Source organism: Chiloscyllium plagiosum, unplaced genomic scaffold (assembly GCF_037043375.1).
Source record: "Chiloscyllium plagiosum isolate Xiang-an unplaced genomic scaffold, Cpla_swu_hap1 HiC_scaffold_6, whole genome shotgun sequence".
In the NCBI taxonomy this organism is placed as follows: Eukaryota; Metazoa; Chordata; class Chondrichthyes; order Orectolobiformes; family Hemiscylliidae; genus Chiloscyllium; species Chiloscyllium plagiosum.
In genome coordinates this window covers 114,624,811-114,646,308 of record NW_028270144.1, presented here as the reverse complement: position 1 = coordinate 114,646,308, position 21,498 = coordinate 114,624,811, and the positions used below count along the sequence as shown (strand labels likewise).

Sequence of the window (21,498 nt, the reverse complement as noted above, 5' to 3'; positions counted from 1 at the left end):
TTAATTCATTTTAGGTTAGCCATACTGTACCTGCAGTTTAGCTGGCATGCTATAAAGGTGAGAAATAGAAAAGGTAAAGGCCATACCTTGTGGAGGAAGTCCCTCAGCACCCTGTTGAATCTGGTCACCAGCTGGTCAAACAGTTGATGCTTTGCAGAATCTACTTGGTCCTGAGTAGCCCACTCTTCATTACTGAGAACAAGGTACGTCTTCGAACAGAACTCCAGGACTTCAGAATCTGTCTGTTCCTCTACAATTTCCTTCAACTGCTTCAGTAAGGTGTCCAAATGCTGTGAATTCCAAAAGAAACATCACCTCGTGGAAGATCAGCAAAATTCCCAATAACAAACCCTTTGAGAAACCGGCCCCAGAATTTGCTGCCAAAGTGATGGTGAATTTAATAGCTTATAATAACTCATTTATTATGAAACATGTAAATCACCCAGCAACACGGAGAACTTGAGGACTGCAGATGCTGGAGATCAGAGTAAAGAGTGCGGTGCTGGAAAAGCACAGCAGGTCAGGCAGCATCCGAGGAGCAGGAGAATCGACTTTTCGGGCATAAACGTCGATTCTCCTGCTCCTCGGATGCTGTCTGACCTGCTGTGCTTTTCCAGCACCACACTCTCGACTCCGATCACCCAGCAACCTCTAGCAAGGAAGATATGTCCTGTTAATTACAACTTGTCACGATTTGCTGAAGAATTTGTGGCTGTCCAGCACGAACCTCACCAAAAAAATCAACAGCTTGCCTTCAACCTCTGGGTGAAGTTCATCAAATTGCTGCAACTACACACCAGTTACCAACTAAACCCACCACAAAAAGCCAGCTCCAGTGCTTCACAGAGAGAAAGTACCTTTTAAAATGAGACTTATGTTCCTGCAACACCATTAAACCTCTCAACCGTAGAAAGGGAACAACTTAAACTGTGGATGCTCATTCATATAGGAAATAAATTGTTGCTAGAGATGCTTAAATGTTTAAGTAATAAATTCTGCTTCTAAATTTATTCTGCATCATTGAAGAGCATTGTCTAATTTTAGGAATAACCTTTTTGCTCATATCACCACAAAATGAAAAGTACGCTCATACTTAGCCATCCAGACTCCCTCCAAGTGTCAGGAAAATCTAAAAGATTTTGTCAATGTCATATTATTTTACATTGTACTGGTTTAGTTAACGTAAGTATGTTTTTAATATAGTGACTGACCATAAGGCAGTAAAATGTAACTGGCCAGCAAATTGACGAGCATTGTGTCAGTGGAGTTAACTAGCAGCCTCTGCAACAAGCATACAATTCCAAACTCTATAGTTCTTCCTCACAATCCCTTGGATCTTCTCCCGATCTTTTAGCCAAGTTTTTATACACCACCAAAGACAGCATAACTTCCCTTTTCATCTCCACATCTCCAGCAGTTTTCAGCTTTGATGCAGATTTTACATTTACCTCGTGCTGGGTGAAACTCATCTTGTTATTAAACTGATGGGTGTTATGTGCCTACTTAAACATTACTACTGACCAGGGTTAGAGGTCCTGGGAACAAAGAATTCAGACATTGTGTAATGAGACTTGATTTCAACATGGTGAAGATGCAAGAAAAAGGCAGTACACAGAAACTGAGCAAATAGGAGCAGGAGTAAGCTATTCATCCCTTCAAGGGATTCCTGGTGAAGGGCTTTTGCCAGAAACATCAATTTTCCTGCTCCTCAGATGCTGCCTGACCTGCTGTGCTTTTCCAGCACCATTCTAATCTAGACTCTGATCTCCAGCATCTGCAGTTCTCACTTTCACCTATTCATCTCCACAAGCCTGCCCTGCTATTCAATATGATCATGGTTGATTAGTACAGTGTTCCCACTTTCTCCTAGTACTCTTTGATTCCTTTAGCTCTAAGTATTGAAACAAACTCCTTCTTGAAAATCTTCAATGTTTTGACCTCAACCACTTTCTGTGGCAGAGAATTCCAAAGGCTCACCATTCTCTGGGTAAAGACATTTCTCCTCATCTCAGTCCTAACTGGCTCACCCCATATCCTTAGAATGTAACTCCTGGTTCTGGACTCTCTGGTCATTGGGAACATCCGATAACAGTAGACAGGAACTGGACAGGGCACTTATAATGTATGGGGAATAGGAAGAATGAGAGGAGTACAGATCAAAACAGAATTGATAAAGTCAACATAGATAACAACAGAGTGACATTGGAGGCCAGAGGTGAGAGAAATATCATTTATCAGAATTTTGCTGTGATAGGTTTCTGTGCGATTTGATGTATACATAAAAGAGTGGGCGATGGGGGATTGTGAATGGTAAGGGAGAAGATGGGAGTTCTAAATGAGACAGCAAGGTATCATATCAGGGCTGACAGACCAGCTGTAAAGAAGATTGCTGTTCAGATAATTCATTGCCATTGACAATGTGAGAGTTCTATTTGAACTATTTGTCAAAAGAAATTTGTGTTACAGACAGCAAGAAGCTGGAAAGCTGAACTGAATGGACAGAAAAGTTGAAAACCTTCATGAAACCTTTGGTTCCTCTCACTAACCTTTGACCTAAAGAATGCCAGGTCATTCCAGGGTTGAATACATCTTCCCCCTTTGGGTCTGCTGGGCTGTCCAACAGTAAAATGTATCATTGAATAGACAATCACTTCACTCATCTTCAAAACCTTTCCAGTCTCTGCCTACATTATAAATGTTACTAATTTATTATCTCCCCTTTTCTCCTCCTACCTGCTCTTCCCTATAAATATTCCACTCAACACCTCCTTTCATTTTTACCATGCCATCTTCCGCCCCACGTTATGAAAAACCATTCCCTATTCCTTTAATTTCTCTTCACATTTTTACAATCTTTATTTTAGTCACTTAAGATGTTCCTTTAACTGCACACATATTTACTCCTTTAATTCATTATTTATCAGTAACAAAGTGATGGCATTGGCTGGCTCACCTTTTCTAGCTGTGCCGTACAATAACCCTCCAGGTCAAAGTACTGAGGTATTTGCAGAAGGTTGACTGTAATTACTTTCTCTCCATCAGCAGAATACTGCAGAATTAAAAAAAAGAATACAGCAGAATTAACTAAATCCAATTTTCTTCCAGTTGCACAACAGACTCAATCTCTTATTAAATAGCTTCAAGGGTCTTAAATACCATTTTACTCTTCACTTCTATCCAATTTGCTTTGCCTTCCGAACTCCTGAAGACATCAGGTTTGAGGCTCCTCAGGTGAAGCAGCTGGCCATATTTTGTTTTGTTTTAATTCCCTGATGATCACTGGCAAGGTCAGCTTTTATTAGCAATCTGTAATTGTCCTTGACTTGTGAGTCACTAGACCATTTCAGAGGGCAGTTAAGAGTCAACCACATTGCTGTGGGTCGAGAGTTAAAACAAGGGCTGCAGATGCTAGAAACCACAGTCTAGATTAGAGTGGTGCTAGAAAAGCACAGCAGTTCAGGCAGCATCTGAGGAGCAGGAAAATCCTTTGGTTCCTTTCACTAATCTTTGACCTAAAGAATGCCAGGTCATTCCAGGGTTGAATACATCTTCCCCCTTTGGGTCTGCTGGGCTGTCTAACAGTAAAATGTTTCATTGGATAGACCTGTTGAAGGGCTTTTGCCTGAAACGTTGATTTTCCTGCTCCTCAGATGCTGCCTGAACTGCTGTGCTTTTCCAGCACCACTCTAGAATGGTGTCTAGAGTCGCATGTAGGGCAGACCAGGTAAGGATGGCAGATTCCTTGCCTTAAAAAGGTCTTTAGTGAACCAGATGGGTTTTTAGTCTGGTGGCACCGTACCTGAAATATAAATTCAAAACTTTTAATTAATTAAATTTGAATTCCACCAGCTGCCACGGTGGGATTTGAATCCATGTATCCTGGGCCTCTGGATTATTAACACAATCACCTTCCTCTCTCTGAAAAGGACTGTAGACATGGCTTGTGCACACTCAAGGAGTGGGATAATTCCAGCAGGACCACACACCCTGTATTTCAGAATGGGAACAAGACAACAGCTTCAGGTTTTAGAGATCCCAGACTGCACTCCTGCCAGACGGCAGAACAACAACAACTTTCATTTATATAACACTAATAAAAAGTGCCAAGGTGTTCCCAGGAAAACAAAATATGACACCAAGCCCTATGAGGTCAGATGAGCAAAAGCTTGTCTAAAGAGGCAGGTTTTCAGGAGTTTTTTTTAAAGGGGGAAGGCTAGACAGTGAGTTCAGGGTAATAAGAGAGTATTGGCATCTCTTGAACTGAAGACATGACCACTGTGGGGGGATTTCAAGACTGGGGACATATTTTTAAGCTGGGAGGAGAAAGATTTTAAAAAGGAATGGGGGCAATTATTTTGCAAAAAGAGTGGTTTGTGTGTGGAATGACCTTCCAAAGGAAGTGGTGGATGGAGGTACAATTACAAGATATACAAGTGTCTAAAAGATATTTAGGTAAGTACATGAATAAGAAATCTTTGGAGGGTTATGGGCCACACGCAGGCAGATGGCACTAGTTTAGTGTGGGATTATGGTCAGTGGGGACTAGTTGGACCGAAGGGTTTGTTTCCATGTTGTATGATTATATGACTCTATTTACAATTGGAAGTGCTCATGAGGCCAGAATTAGATGAGCACAGATATTTTGGAGTGTTCACAGGAAGGGGTGAGTCCACAGATGCCTTTGAAAAAAAAGGAATGAAAATTTTAAAATCTAAATCTTACTTGGCTGGAAGCTAATGCAGGACAGTGAGCACAGAGCTCTCACCAGAAGATTCTGGGGTTTTACATTGTACAGTGGTCGTGCAGAGAGAATCGGTACATTTCAAGATGTGTTTTAAAATTGTCAAATTTGCTCAGGGTACCCTGCAGACCTTCCAAGAAAGAAACTCTCATGTTTACTTTGTTCAAACTGTACCAGGTAACGTAATGGCCAAATTGATCAGAGAGTGAGGCCAAGAATTCTGTCTCTAGTTCATCTTGAAAATACTAAATACTGTATCCACTATAGGTGCATGCCCAAAAACATTCAATCGTAAATCGCCAGAAAATCCTGGGGCCACAAGGGGATGGGTATGGGGGAACAATCACCTGAAATAAGTAGACTCACTCTCTTGCTCTTCCCACTGAAGAACTTCCCCTCGAGCAGGACCTCAAAAACCTGTCCCATTGATTCACACTGGACTTTGATTATGTAGGAAGCCCTTCCTCACCATTAATGCCTGAACACAGCCATTTTTACCATGCCAGTCTCAGTCGATGCTGGAAGCATTTTTTTTAAACTGTGAAATTAAACATTCTCTCCTTACTGAATGCTCCTACACATTTTGCAGATGGCATTTAGTTGTTACCATTTGCAATGAGCTACCAGAACAGGTTTTGCAAGAAGATTCAATTGGCGCTTTGAAAAGGGATTTGGCTACACATCTGAAATAAAAAATCAAAAGGAGAAAGTTTGGGGGGTGGAATGTTGAGGATAATGGACTGAATTGGAGACGTGGGTGTGATGGTGGGAGCAGCCTCTGACTGCGCTATTAGATTATGTGCTTACAGATCAGGGCTCAGGCATTGAAGCATGGTTAATCAGCCAACCCATTGTCGAGTGATGGAATGTTACAGCCCTCTCGTTTGCTCAGCTGTAATACTCAACATTGAGTGGGAATTTGATCATGGTATACTCGGAGTTCTGTGGCTCATGAACACCTTTACCAAGTAGGTCAACTTCAAGGAAATACAATTGGAAAAACCAGGAGGCACAGTCCAGCATAGAGGGCCTCACGTACCTTAGCTAAAAGCTGTGGAAGTATCGCGAAGAAATGTTCAGTGAGCTTGGCCCGATCATCAATCTGCGATTTTCTCTCTTTCGTCATTTGAATCTAGAAGAAAATCCCCAGCAAAAGGCAGATAAATCCACTGTAAGGCTACGTGTGTCAGATAGAGCCGTTTTTAAACATTTACCTCCACTCACCAGGGCTTATTTTGCAATGTCAATACAAGATCAATGTCAAAGCAGTACCTCATTAACCATCCTTGGGAAGTGATCAGAGATTTCGGGAAGGAAAGGGAATGGGAGCAGGATCCAGGCTTGTGCTATGGATCCACTGATATAAATACCCACAGTTTCACAGCAGTGGTAACAGTGAACAAGAAATAGACGTGTATTTGCAAACATATTGAAGAATCAAAGTGGGGTGATAGAATTATGAATTATGCAGTATTATGAAAGGCAGCACGGTGGTTAGCACTGCTGCCTCACAGCACCAGGGACCCGGGTTCGATTCCAGCCTCAGACAACTGTCTGTGTGGAGTTTGCACATTCTCCCCGTGTCTGCGTGGGTTTCCTCTGGGTGTTCCAGTTTCCTCTCAAAATCCAGAGATGTGCAGTTTAGGTGAATTAGCCATGCTAAATTGCCCATAATGTTCCGGAATGTGTAGGTGCATTAGTCAGGGGTAAATATGGGATAATAGGGTGGGTTACTCTTCGGAGAATCAGTGTGGATTTGTTGGGCCGAAGGGCCTGTTTCCACACCGCAGAGATTCTATGATTACACAGGACATACTGCATAGAAACACAAGTCCCTGCACGGTTCATGGTCCACTCAATCTTCCTCTCATCTTTCCCATCTAAATCTGCCATCTATTCCCTTCTCCATCCTCTGCTTGGTTAGCTTTGCTTTATCTTCATCTATATTATTTGTTTCAATCACTTCCTCTGGCCACAGCTTCCAAATTCTCACCACGCAGCGATGTTGTGCCTTACATCTGTTCAAACAGTAACCATTTGCACTGTTTTTCTTATCTTCTAGACTTCCCAATTAGAGTCATAGAGATGTACAGCATGGCAACAGACCTTTCGTTCCAACCCGTCCATGCTGACCAGATATCCCAACCCAATCTAGTCCCACCTACCAGCCCCCAGCACATAACCCTCCAAATCCTTCCTATTCATATACCCATCCAAATGTTGTAATTGTACCAGCCTCCACCACTTCCTCTGGCATCTGATTCCATACACATAACACACTCTGTGTGAAAAAGTTGCCCCATAGGTCTCTCTTATATCTTTCCCCTCTCATCCTAAACCTATGCCCTCTAGTCCTGACTCCCTGACCCCAGGGAAAAGACATTGGCTATTTATCCTATCCATGCCCCTCACAATTTTGTAAACCTCTATAAGGTCACCCCTCAGCCTCCGACGCTCCAGGGAAAACAGCCCCAACCTGTTCAGCCTCTCCCTGTAGCTCAAATCCTCCAACCCTGGTAACATCCTTGTAAATCTTTTCTGAACCCTTTCAAGTTTCACAACATCTTTCCAATAGGAAGGAGATCAGAATTGCACGCAATATTCCAACAGTGGCCTAACCAATGTCCTGTACAGCCGCAACATGTCCTCCCAACTCCTGTACTCTATACTCTGACCAATAAAGGAACGCATACTAAATGCCTTCTTCACTATCCTATCTACCTGCGACTCCACTTTCAAGGAGCTATGAACCTGCACTCCAAGGTCTCTTTGTTCAGCAACACTGCCCAGGACTTTACCATTAAGTCTATAAATTCTGTTAAGATTTGCTTTCCCAAAATGCAGCATCTCGCATTTATCTAAATTAAACTCCATCCGCCACTTCTCAGCCCATTGGCCCATTTGATCAAGATCCTGTTGTAATCTGAGGTAACCTTCTTCGCTGTCCACTACACCTCCAATTTTGGTGTCATCTGCAAACTTACTAACTGTACCACTTATGCTCACATCCAAATCATTTATAATAAGTCTTTTACTAAAAAGTTGTCAGAAAAGCACCCTTCTACCATAATGTTTGGAGATTTAATATCGTCTCACTGTTCACTCATCACCTAGCTGATGAAGGAGCAGCACTCAGAAAGCTAGTGCTTCCAAATAAACCTATTGGACTATAACCTGGTGTTGTGTAATTTTTAACAAAGACAACTGAAGTATCAACAATCATGCCATTGTACAAAATAAAACAACAGGAACCAAAGTATACCAGCAATTGTAGTACAGTTTTGTATTATCCCTCATATTCAACCATTGTATTTAGGTTTTAGTCTCTGTTACATTATTACATTCTTCCAAACTGGCTTAGCAACTATACTGTCATGCATATGACCCACAGTGTGATATTACTCACTTACTACAGTACATTTTTGTTATGAACCAGACCAAACCTCCTCAAAATATATTTAAAAGATAGCCTAGACCTTTTCTTTACTATTTATTTTAAAGGTAAGCGTAAAGAATTGTGTTTCAGATACAATTCAATTGGTCAAACTACTCTAAGCAAAATGCACTTTATTTTTACACTTCAGTTAATGTACAGACATAAAAAGAAAATAATTGACTTAACTGTAACACTATCAAAATGCTGAACTAAATAATAATATATTAACCAAAACTAATTAACTGTTCCAATATAGTGACAGAGAGAGGAATAAGAGTTTCCACATCCAGCTTCAAGCCCCCAGCAACTGCTGAAAACTAAAACTAAAAACCCTGGTTTGGTCAGAACTTGACCTCACCCACTCAGGCTGCTTCTAATGTTCCAACTTTAATCTTACCAACGTAGTCTTCAATTCCTTTCTCTCTCTCTCTCAGCTCCCACTTAAACCCACCGATACAATTTGTCTCAGCTATTCCTTCTAACAGCATGATTCACTTGCTGGATTGAAAGGTTTCTCCTCATTTCTCCACTGGATTTAGTAGAGACTGTCTTATATTTTTGATATTTACAGATATCCTCTCAAACCCCCTTCATAATTAAAGACCTTCCAGCAGAAACCGCTCTACAGAAGACAATCCAGCCAATTCAGTCTATCCTATTCTTTAAGATATAGTCTGTAACACACAAGCCACAATGGTGTATCCAAAGGACCCTCTGTATTATGGAAAAGCATCTGGATTCTGCTCGCCAACTTAATAAAGTATTGGACATCTCAGAAGCAAATTTACATCCATAGGAAATAAGAATAAGCGTAGGTTGCTTGGCCTTTCAAGCCTGCTTCGCCATTTAATAGGATCATGGCTGATCCAACATTCCTCACGTCGACTTTTCTGCATTTTCCCCATTACCCTTGATTCCCCCACTGATGAAGAATCTACGTCAGCCTTCAATATAAACAACTACTCAGCTCCCACAATTCTCTGTGACATAGAGTTCCAAAGACTCTCAACTCTCTGACAGGAGAACTTCCTCCTCATCAGTCTTAAATTGACCACCCCTTTATTCTGAGACTGTCCCCTCTGGTCCTAGACTCTTCCATGAGGGGAAACATCCTCTCAGCATTTACTTTGTCAAGCCCATTAAGGATCCTGTATGTTTCAATGAGATCACCTCTCATTCTTCTGAACTCCAGTACAGTGCCAACCTGTTTAGCCTTTGCTCACAATACAAATCCTTCTAAAACAGGGATCATCCTAGTGAATCTTTTCTGAACTGCCTCAAATGAAACAATATCTTTCCTTAAATAAGGGGGCCAAAACCACTCTCAGTATGTCAGAGCACCTTATACAACTGCAGTAAGTCCTCTGTTCTCATTCTCCAACTCCCTTGAAATAAGGCCAAACCTTTCATTAGCCTTCCTCATTACCTGCTGCATCTGTGTTTCATGCACAAGTGCTCACAGGTCTCTTTCTGTTGCAGCTTTCTGCAGTTTTCCTCCATTTACATAATACTCTGTTCTCTTGTTCTCCTTTCCAAAATGAATAATTTCTCATTTTCCCACATCGTACTTAATTTACCACCTTTTTTCCCACTCATTTAACCTATCAATCTCTCTGTAAACTGTCCGTATTCCTCCCGTAACTTGCCATTCCACCAATTTTTTGTGTCACCCGCAAATTTGGCTACAGTACAATAGCTTCCTTCTTCCATTAGTACAGTTATAGTCCCAGCGCTGATCCCAGTGGAACCCCACTGGTCATGAGTTCCTAACCTGAGCCATTTCTCTATCCTTGCCAATATACTACCTCCATGGGTACTATTACTCTGCCACCTCACAGTTCTTGCTTACTATTCATTACTCAATTTATCCAAGAATCCCAGCATTTTTTCAGGAATAATTTTTCTGGGCTGTTGTATGCTATATTCGGTGACAGGGAGAGAAGAAAGAGGCCAACAGGTCTGAGAGAAAGAAACTCATGCTTAGCCAAAGCAGCATACAGTATCCGAGGATTTATTAACAGGGCAATAGAGTACAGGAGCAGGGAGGCTATGGTGAACTTGTTTAATTCACAACGTAGACTTGGAATGTTGTGCACAGTTCTATGCACCAAACCAGAAAGGCTGGAGAGTGCAGAAGAGGTTTACAAGAATGGTTCTAGGGGTGAGACACTTTAGCTATGAGGATAGGAGAAGCTGCAGCCTTTTCCATTGGGGAGGAGAAGACTAAGAGGAGACGTAATAGAAGATTTCAAAGTCATGAGGAGTCTAGACATGGAGGTAGATAGGGAGAAACTGCTCCAACTTGTAAAAGGATCAAGAGCCAGATGGCAAAGATTTAAGGTAATTTGCAAAGTCCTATGCAAGAAAAGAACTCTTTTGCACAATGTACGGTTAGGGTCTGGAATGCTTTGCCTAGAAGTGTGCTGGAGATATATTCAGTTGAGGCATTCAAGAAGGCACTAGCTTATTTGAATCAAAACAATATTCAGGATTATGGGAAAAAAGGCAGGAGAATGGCACTGAGTCATAATGTTTATTTGGATGAATAGCTACATTGATGATGTAGCTGATGATGGCCCATTGAGCCCTTTCTGTGCCATAGGAGTTCTGTTATGGTAAGGAATGGGAGCAAAGGCCAATAGGAACCCAATAAAGGTATTTTAATCCTTTAAAAGCCAGAAAGGTCAAGAAGTAGTTAAATAAGCATCAGCATATTAGCCATCAGTATTAAATTCCAAACAACAATATTACACTCGACAATATTACACTGATGCCCCAGAGCAAAACAAAGATGATCTTAACATACTGATCCACCAAGACTTAAACTGTTTCCCAGAAAGTAGCTGAATTAAGTCTTTACATTCATTCAAAGCTGAGTAAGATCAATTTTTGATAGCCAAAGGCATCAAGAGAGCATGGGTTTAAGATAGGAAGTTGGAGATGAGACCACAATCTTGAGCTAAACAAAAAACCCAAAGAAACAAGAACAGAAAAAATCAGCAGGTCTGGCAGCATTTGCAGAGAGAGAAGCAGAGGGAATGTTTTGAGTCCAGCAATGCTCCTTCAGAAGAGTCTGAAGCCACTGGGTCCATGTGTTAACTGTGTTTCTCCCTCCACAGATGCTGCCAGGCCTACTGAGTTTTTCCAGCAATTTCTGACTAAGTATCAACCTTGATTTAAGCAGCCTGAAGGGCCAAATGGCCTACTTCTGGTCCGAAGTGCCTTGTTCAAGCACCTGGATCCTCAACTGGCAATACTCCACAATGGACACTCAAATTGGTAAAGTTACCTCAACTAAACGTTTGCTTTTCACATTCCCAGCACAGAAACATTAAAACAAAAATTTGTCTCAGTACAAAACCAATCAGTCAGCTAATTGGTGACATTTTGGGTCAAACCTCGGTATTCAGGAATAACAAGAGATTTCATTAGAGGATAGAGAGTGGTTGCAACAGCCCCATTATCACTGCATCATGCACCAATAGAAAGGTGGAAGACACACCAGAGGATATTGGTCTTTGTGGTCAAGCAATTGCCCATATTCATGCTGAGTGCCACACTGTAAGTGGTGTTCCTTACAACAAATGGTCCCAGATGGCAATAAAACTAGAAAAATTATCAATGACAGACTAACCTTCTTTCCTAAACATCGGCCTCCAGGCGGATGGCCTTCTGCAGCCTGTCGTATTGTGCTCAACATAATTTCAACCAGTGCTTTCTTCTGTAAGCTGGTCAAAGCTGGAAACGAAGAGGACTCTGTAAATGAAAACTGACTTGCACCTTTCGGCAGAGATTCCGGTCTCAAGACCTCCACCAATTTCCTTACCTTCCTTTCCAGAGTCTTCATCTTCCAGTAATAAAGCCGTCATGGACTCCCAGTCCTTTAGGATGAATGCTGAACAATCCCAGAGACTGTCAACAAGATAGGCTGACTGTGCGTTCCCCTAAAGATGACAAGGTGCAAGTATTAAACTTCAATGTGCAATTGCCCAGTTTTCCCTTCTATGGATTTAGCTGGATTTTTAATCACTCTGCCCTAGATAGCTATGCCTTCAGCTTCCTTGGCTCCGCAGTCTGGAATTCCTTCCTTAAATCTGTCTCTCCATCACTTCTGTTCTCCTTGGAGAAGAAAAGATTAAGGGGAGAATTGATACAGGAGTTCCAAATGATGGGGAACATGGACAGAGTAGTTACGGAAAAACTGAAGACTCATTGTAAGAAAGGTCAGGAACCAGAGGTCATCACTTTAAGGTGACTGGTAAAAGGAGCAATGGTGACATGAGGAGAAACTCTTTGCATTAGGACCTGGAATGTGTGGTGCAGACAGGTTTAACTGAGGCCTTCAAAAGAGGGCTGGATTATCATCTGAAGATTGCAGCACCACAGGGAAAGGTCCAGAAGTGGGACGAGACGAATTGCTCTTGTACTGAACTGTGATGGGCCAGATGGGCCAAATGGCCTCCTTCTGCACTGTAACCTTTCGGTGACACTGGTTTACTTCATTCCTTATTTAGCCAAGCATTTGGTCATCTGACCTAACAGCTCTCTACATGTCTCAGTATTTGATAATGCATCTAGAAATCACCTAGAGATACTTTTAATAAAATGGCACAGTGGCTCAGTTGTTAGCACTGCTGCCTCACAATGCCTGGTTCAATTCCACCCTCAGGTGACTGTCTATGTGGAGTTTGCACATTCTCCCCATGTCCATGTGGGTTTCCTCTGAGTTCTCTGGCTTCCTCCCAGAGTCCAAATTTGTGCAGGTTAGGTGGATTGGCCATGCTAAATTCCCCATAGTGTTCACGTATGTTCAGGCTAGGTGGGTTAGCCATGGAAAATGCAGGGTTACAGGGGTAGGGTAAATGCTGTTCAGAGAGGCTGTATGGACTGAATGGTCTGCTTTAGAGTGGTGCTGGAAAAGCACAGCAAGTCAGGCACCATCCGAGGAGCAGGAAAATTGCACATTGATTTATGAATGTGAACATTACTCCAAAAAAATCATGAGTTATGCACCTGCATTGAAGTTGAGTACTGTTTTGCATTAATAATAACAATTGTTAAGAATTCTGATGAGAAATTATCTTTTCTTAAAATGCTTGTGTAATGGTCTCTATATTCAGATTCACTGACAAATGCATATATGTCAGTGGTCTGCTGTTTAATAATATTGAGTGCTGAATCAAGAGATCATGTAGCAAGTGTGTAAAAACAATTGTGCAAGTGTCCCCAGTGAAACTGGAAATTTGGAAATAAGCCAAATGCATAGCTCATGGCTGTAAATTCCAGTTATCATTCCTGACAAGCAAGGATTTCCACCAGTACTGCCATACGACAAGGGAACTTGCAAGGCATTTAAATTTAAAAGTAGCTAAGTCGCACTTGAGTGTAATTGACTGGACTGGTGTATTGCAGACACAGTGTCAGGCAGAATGCTCCAGGCCAGCCTCCCATCTTCCATCCTGTGAGTAGATGAGGTCCTCCAAACCTTTGCCGCTCACATCACAATGTGACATCACAATGTCACTCAACACATTCGTGTTCACTGACCTATATTAGCTCCGCATCCAGCAATATCTCAATTTTATAAATCTCACCTTGTTTCCAAATCCCTCAGTAGCCTCCACCTTCCAATTATCTGTAATATTCCCTTGCCTCACAAGCCACTTTCCTAGGGTGGGGGAGTCTAAAACTAAAAGGGATAGGTTTAAGGTGAGAGGGAAAAGATTTAAAAAGGACCTGGGGGTAATTTTTTTCACACAAAGGGTGGCGTGTGTATGGTACGAGCTGCAAAAGCAAGTGATGGAGATGAAATACAATTACAACATTTAAAAAGTATCTGAATGGATACACGAATAGGAAGAGTTTAGAGCGATATGGGCCAAATCCTGGCAAATGGGACTAGATCAGATTGGGATGTCGGATCAGCGTGGATTTGTTGGACTGTAGGGGCTGTTTCCAAGCTGTATGACTTTATAATTCTATCTGTACTCCTCTAATCTGGCCTTTTTTTCAGATTAGATTACAGTGTGGAAACAGGCCCTTCGGCCCAACAAGTCCACACTGACCCGCCAAAGATCAACCCACCCAGACCCATTCCCCTACATTTACGCCTTCACCTAACACTAGGGGCAATTTAGCATGGCCAATTCACCTAACCTGCACATTTTTGGATTGTGGGAGGAAACCAGAGCACCCGGCACAGTGAGCGAGAGGGAGCATGGGACAGTGAGCGAGAGGGACAGCGCTGGACAGTGAGAGACATGGGGAGAATGTGCAAACTCCACACAGAGAGTCGCCTGAGGCGGGAATTGAACCCCGGTCTCTGGCGCTGTGAGGCCACAGTGCTAACCACTGTGCCACCGTGCCGCCCATTTGTGTACCTCTAGTTTTCATTAGTTCACCACTAGCAGCCGTGCCTTCAGTATCTATGTCCTGAGCTCTGGGGTTCATTCATTAAACTCTCCTCCATCTTCCTCACTCTTTCTCTGAAACACTATTCAAAAATATCTTTCAACTAATCTGTAATTATTATATGACACAATCAACCATTTTAATAGAATCATAGAATCCCTACAGTTTGGCCCAACAAGTCCACACCGACCCTCTGAAGAGTATCCGACCCAGACCTATTCCCCCACCCTGACTGACCCAACACTGACATTTTCTACAAACCCACCGTCTCCCACAGCTACCTGGATTATACTTCCACCCACCTTGCCTCCTGCAAAAATGCCATCCCGTATTCTCAAGTCCACCGCATCTGCTCCCAGGAGGACCAGTTCCATCACAGAACACACGGATGGCCTCCTTCTTCAAAGACCGCAATTTCCCCTCCCATGTGGTTGATGATGCTCTCCAGCGCATCTCATCCACGTCCCGCATCTCTGCCCTCGAACCCCACCCCTCCAACCGCAACAAGGACAGAACTCCCTGGTCCTCACCTTCCACCCCACCAACCTCCATATACATTGCATCATCCTCTGCCATTTCTGCCACCTACAAACGGATCCCATCACCCGAGAAATATTCCTTTCCATATAGACCGTTCCCATTGCAACTACCTCGTCAGGTCCATTCCCCCTAGCAACCCACCTTCCCCTCCCGGCACCTTCCCCTGCCACCGCAGGAAGTGCACCACCTGCGCCCACACCTCCCCCCTCTCCTCCGTCCAAGGCCCCAAAGGAGTCTTCCACATCCATCTAAGATTCACTGGCATTTCCACACATTTCATTTACTGTATCCGTTGCTCCCGATGCAGTCTCCTCTACACTGAGAAGACAGGACACCTACTTGCAGAGCGCTTTAGAGAACATCTCTGGGACACCCGCACCAATCAACCCCATCGTCCCCTGGCCAAACATTTCAACTCCCCCTCCCACTCTGCCGAGGACATGTAGGTCCTGGGCCTCCTCCATTGCCACTCCCTTACCACCCGATGCCTGGAGGAAGAACGCCTCATCTGCTGCCTCGGGACCCTCCAACCCCAGGGCATCAATGTGCATTCCAACATTTTCCTCATTTCCCCTCCCCCCACTTTATCCCAGTACCAAACCTTCCAGCTCAGCACCAACCTCACGACCCGTACCATCTGTCTATCTTCCTTCCCACCTATCCGCTCCACCCTCACCTCTGACCTATCACCTTTACCCCCACCTCCATTCACGTATTGCACTCTCAGCTACCTTTCCCCCAGCCCCACCCCCCTCCCATTTATCTCTCCACTCCCGAGGCTCCCAGCCTCATTCCTGATGAAGAGCTTTTTCCCAAAACGTCAATTTTCCTGGTCCTCGGATGCTGCCTGACCTGCTGTGCTTTTCCAGCACCACACTCTCGACTCTGATCTCCAGCATCTGCAATCCTCACTTTCACTGCCAAAGCATGAGGCTGGACACTAGTCTAACGAAAATACCAGGACACCACCATCGTCCCCTTACATCCCACAAATAAGACTATTCCTGATTCACTGGACACTGCCATGTCAAGTGTACAATACAAAACTAATGTAACAGAAATGAAAATTGGATTAGGTGTAAAATGGACAGACTATCTATTGTGAAAGGTCCATATCAGTGGAGTCAGAAATGAGTCATTTAACTGTCTCCACAATCAGAGGAAAAGAAGCTGAAAGAAGTCAGTTAATTAAACACATCAAAGTTGAAATAGGAGTGATTTTTTTCTGGAATTAAATAAAAGGATAATGTTAGGAAATAGTTTTAAACTTTGTTTTCATGCAATGTACATGTCTCAATTCAACAAAATAGAAGGCAACCCTTCACTGGTTCCTCACGGCAATGCTCTGATTATCAGAGTCAACCTGCCTGCTTTAAAATGTAAACAAAGCTTGACTGTTAACTGTCAATCACTACTAACTGGTGCATTCGCCATCACAACACTACTACCAATCAGGGTCCACTACCAATCAGTAGTCTCCTTTCATACAAGATTTTCCTTTAAATTAGTATTCATGCAAGTTGTCCTGATGAGCGCAAGATGAAAAACTATGACAAAATGTGTCTTTTTTCAGCACTACTCAAGTTCTGTACCACCAAATAACTATTTGTCTTAGGTAACTTGCATAAAAGAAGAAAAAAAAATCATTGTCTTATGTAACTTTGATTTTTTTTTTCTTTTATGCAATAAACTTATGTTCTGCTGTGCTGTTAAAAAATGCAATACATGTGAATATATTTCAACAACCAACTATCATTGTAACCAACTGCAAAAATTAAACATATGATCTATCATGCTAGCTTTCATTCTGGAATCTGACTTGTTTAGTATTACTATCAGTTGGGATCATAACAAATTATTTCCTTGTGTCAGACCTTACATGAGTGATCAACATTTAATATTGTACTGTGCTACAAGCATACATCTTACCTCACTCTTCTGATAAAAGTTAACAAGGGTTAACAGATGGTTGAGATTGCAGGTGGGCTTTTCCTTTCTCTCAGGCACTTCATCTTGTACTTCAGACTCCAGGCTGCAAAACAACCTAAAACAAACATTTTCCATTGACTGGTACATCTGGTATTTGTTTTGTCAAACAATTCAGCTCTCAATTGAAGTACACATTGGCTCTTTACTGAATTCTCTACAAATATTGACGTAGGTTCAGAAACCCCCTGCAAATAATGACACCTCTACCAAGACCCATTAATATATAGAGATATATTCCAAAGAACCAACAGTTCTACTGAAGATAGGCCTATTGCCCAAAGCAAACAGATGGCATCATTTCTTCAGGCATTTTTAACAGTGTACAATAGAAGCAACATAAGAGTAATTCAACAAGATTGTGGGTCTGTTGCTCAAGCTTAAGTCAAGCTTCATTGGAAGAGTATAGCGGGCCAGAGGTCCCACTCCAGAAACATGAAGACATAATACATGCTGACATTCCTGTGTGGTTATGAACAAGTTCCACACTATTGAAGGCTATCCCATCTCCCCTCTCAGGGAGATGATCAGGATTGACTGGCACAAGGGGTCATAATTTTAAGATATTAGAGTCATAGAGAGGTACAGCATGGAAACAGACCCTTCGGTCCAACCCGTCCATGCTGACCAGATATCCCAACCCAATCTAGTCCCACCTGCCAGCACCCGGCTCATATCCCTCCAATTCATATACCCATCCAAATGCCTTTTAAATATTGCAATTGTACCAGCCTCCACCACATCCTCTGGCAGCTCATTCCATACATGTACCACCCTCTGCATGAAAGATTTGCCCATTAGGTCTCTTTTATATCTTTCCTCTCTCGCCCTAAACCTATGCCCTCTAGTTCTGGACTCCCCCGCCCTAGGGAAAAGACTTTGTCTATTTATCCTATTCATGCCCCTCATAAACAGCCGCTGACGTTCCAGGGAAAACAGCCCCAGCCTGTTCAACTTCTCCCTACAGCTCAAATCCTCCAACCCTGGCAACATCCTTGTTTTCAAGTTTCACAACATCTTTTCGATAGGAAGGAGACCAAAATTGCACACAATATTCCAACAGTGGCCTAACCAATGTCCTGTACAGCCGCAACATGACCTTCCAACTCCTGTACTCAATATTCTGACCAATAAAGGAAAGCATACCAAATGCCTTCTTCACTATCCTATCTATCTGTGACTCCACTTTCAAGGAGCTATGAACCTGTACTCCAAGGTCTCATTTGCTTTCCAAAAATGCAGCACCTTGCATTTATCTGAATTAAACTCCATCTGCTACTTCTCAGCCCATTGGCCCATCTGGTCCAGATCCTGTTGTAATCTGAGGTAACCCTCTTCGCTGTCCACTACACCTCCAATTTTGGTGTCATCTGCAAACTTACTAACTGTACCTCTTATGCTCGTATCCAAACCATTTATGTAAATGATAAAAAGCAGAGGACCCAGCACCGATCCTTGTGGCACTCCACTGGTCACAGGCCTCCAGTCTGAAAAACAACCCTCCACCACCACCCTCTGTTTTCTACCTTTGAGCCAGTTCTGTATCCAAATGGCTAGTTCTCCCTGTATTCCATGAGAGCTAACCTTGCTAATCAGTCGCCCATGGGGAACCTTGTCGAATGCCTTACTGAAGTCCATATGGATCACATCTACTGCTCTGCCCTCAATCTTCTTTGTTACTTATTCAAAAAACTCAATCAAGTTTGTGAGACATGATTTCCCATGTTGACTATCCCTAATCAGTCCTTGCCTTTCCAAATACATGTACATCCTGTCCCTCAGGATTCCCTCCAATAACTTGCTCACCACTGACAACAGGCTCATCGGTCTATAGTTCCCTGGCTTGTCTTTACCGCCCTTCTTAATCAGTGGCACCACGTTTGCCAACCTCCAGTCTTCTGGCACCTCACCTGTGACTAACGATGATACAAATATCTCAGCAAGAGGTCCTGCAATCACTTCTCTAGCTTCCCACAGAGTTCTCAGGTACACCTGATCAGGTCCTGGGGACTTATCCACCTTTAACCGTTTCAAGACATCTAGCACTTCCTCCTCTGTAATCTGGACATTTTGCAAGATGTCACCATCTATTTCCCTACAGTCTATATCTTCCATATCCTTTTCCACAGTAAATACTGATACAAAATATTCATTTAGTATCTCCCCCATTTTCTGCGGCTCCACATAAAGGCCGCCTTGCTGATCTTTGAGGGGCCCTATTCTCTCCCTAGTTACCCTTTTGTCCTTAATGTATTTTAAAAACCCTTTGGATTCTCCTTAATTCTATTTGCCAAAGCTATCTCATGTCTCCTTTTTGCCCTCCTGATTTCCCTCTTAAGTATACTCCTACTTCCTTTATACTCTTTTAAGGATTCACTCGATCTATCCTGTCTATACCTGACATATGCTTCCTTCTTTTTCTTAACCAAACCTTCAATTTCTTTAGTCATCCAGAATTCCCTATACCTACTAGCCTTCCCTTTCACCCTGACAGGAATATACTTTCTCTAGATCCTTGTTATTTCATTTCTGAAGGCTTCCGATTTTCCAGGTATAGAGGGGTCATCAGAGATCGGTTCTTTACGCATAGAATGCATGGAATGCGTTGCCAGCAGTGGTAGTGGAAGCACAGTCAATAGGGGCATTTAAGCGACTGCTGGACATGCACATGGAAAGCAGTGAATTGAGGAGAGAGTACGTTAAGTTATTTTATTTTACATTAGGATTAATCCTCAGCACAACATCATGGGCCAAAGGGCCTGTTTTGTGCTGTACATTTCTATGTTCTATGTTAAAGATCCTGTGGCAATACTTCAAAGAAGAGTAGAAGAATTCATCCCTGACTAATGTTTATCTATCAACCACATAAATTACCATTAATCATTAATCTTAGATTATTTATCTCATTCTTGTTTGTGGGAGCTGTCTGTGTGTAATGTGGCCATTCATTGCAAAACCACAGATATCCTAGGGTCATGAATGGCAATATGTAAATGCATGGCCTTTCCAATAGTGGGTGAAGGGAAAAGCCCAAATATTTCTGAAAGCGAGTCCCACTCCATTTTTGTTACTTCACTGGAAATGGAGAGCACAACTATTGGCAAAATGATGGCAAGGGAGCAGCTCAGGTCTGAGGAATATCAGAACCATCGAACAGCAAATCCTTGAGCCATTGTTGCTTGGAGACCGTGCTATGCCTACAAAGGTAAAATAACCTTTCTTCCCTCAAGTGCTCACTTGATGTGAAGGGCACTGCTTGTCACTGGCCACTCGGGTGTTTTCCTAAAGAAGAAAAAAAAATAACCAGGAGATTGCACGCAGTCTCCACCAACACCCTGGAGTTGTTCAGGGAGAGATGGGCGCCGCAGGGAGTGGAGTGCATTATTTCCCCCTCCAACTCTATTTTGATTTAATCCATACCCTCCCCTTCACTGTTTGATCACACAGCATTGCCCTTTTTTGTGAAGGGCACTGCTTGTCGCTGGCCACTTGGGTGTTTTCCTATTTTCCTGGTGGTGGAAATTGAATAAAGATTTGTGCACTTTGTGTCTCTCACTGTGTCTCACACCTGCACACACACACACCATGGGTGCTGGGGAAAAGTAAGGACTACCGCACTTAGGCAGTAGTGTGGGGGTTAAATAAAAAAAATTTTAAAAAGAAAAAAAAAAATAACCAGGAGATTGCACACGGTCTCCACCAACACCCTGGAGTTTTTCAGGAGGAGGTGGGCGCCGCAGGGAGTAAAGTGCATTATTTCCCCCTCCAACTCTATTTTGATTTAGTCCCTGCCCTTCACTGTTTGATCACACAGCATTGCCCTTTTGTGAAGGGCACTGCTTGTCACTGGCCACTCGGGTGTTTTCCTATCTTCCTGGTGTTGGAAATTGAATAAAGATTCGTGCACTTTGTGTCTTTCACAATGTCTCACACCTGCACACAAAGAAAGAAAAGAAGAAATAAAAAAGAAAAAAAGAAAAAAAAGAGGAATGTCAGGCCTTCGGAGAGCTGGCTCTGAGGGAGCTGGACCAATGTCATGGACTTTCCACATGTAAATGAAGGCTGACTTGATGACACACACAGACACGGGGAAAATGTGCAAACTCCATCCAGACAGTCGCCCAAGGCAGGAATGGAACCCGGGTCCCTGGTACTATGAGGCAGCTGTGCTAACCACCATGCCGCCCTAACTTCATTTCCTTTCTGAAGGCACTTTGACAATGACCATAGGATTTTCTGCTTCTGTACCACTGAGCGCAAAATTCATAACACAACCAGTGAAAGGTCGTGGGCTGAGAAGATGGAAATCCTAGCTCACTTCTGTAGTTTGTAACTCTCGAACTATCTCAATGCTGTCAGACAGTTTGGTACGTGGCTCATGTCA

The 21,498-nt window shown here is 42.8% G+C and overlaps 1 protein-coding gene across 3 annotated transcripts in view; it reads right to left on the bottom strand.

The window, feature by feature from the left end:
• Positions 1-21,498, bottom strand: part of LOC122550904 (cohesin subunit SA-2) — a 150,224-nt gene that overhangs the window by 56,505 nt on the left and 72,221 nt on the right. For all 3 annotated transcript variants that reach the window (XM_043692329.2, XM_043692332.2, XM_043692330.2), the window contains exons 15-20: positions 17,058-17,172; positions 12,004-12,121; positions 11,812-11,915; positions 5,781-5,873; positions 2,954-3,049; positions 87-290 (exon numbers count right to left, since the gene is read on the bottom strand). In XM_043692329.2, the coding sequence (XP_043548264.2) occupies positions 87-290; positions 2,954-3,049; positions 5,781-5,873; positions 11,812-11,915; positions 12,004-12,121; positions 17,058-17,172 (730 nt within the window). The remainder of the gene's footprint in view (positions 1-86; positions 291-2,953; positions 3,050-5,780; positions 5,874-11,811; positions 11,916-12,003; positions 12,122-17,057; positions 17,173-21,498) is intronic.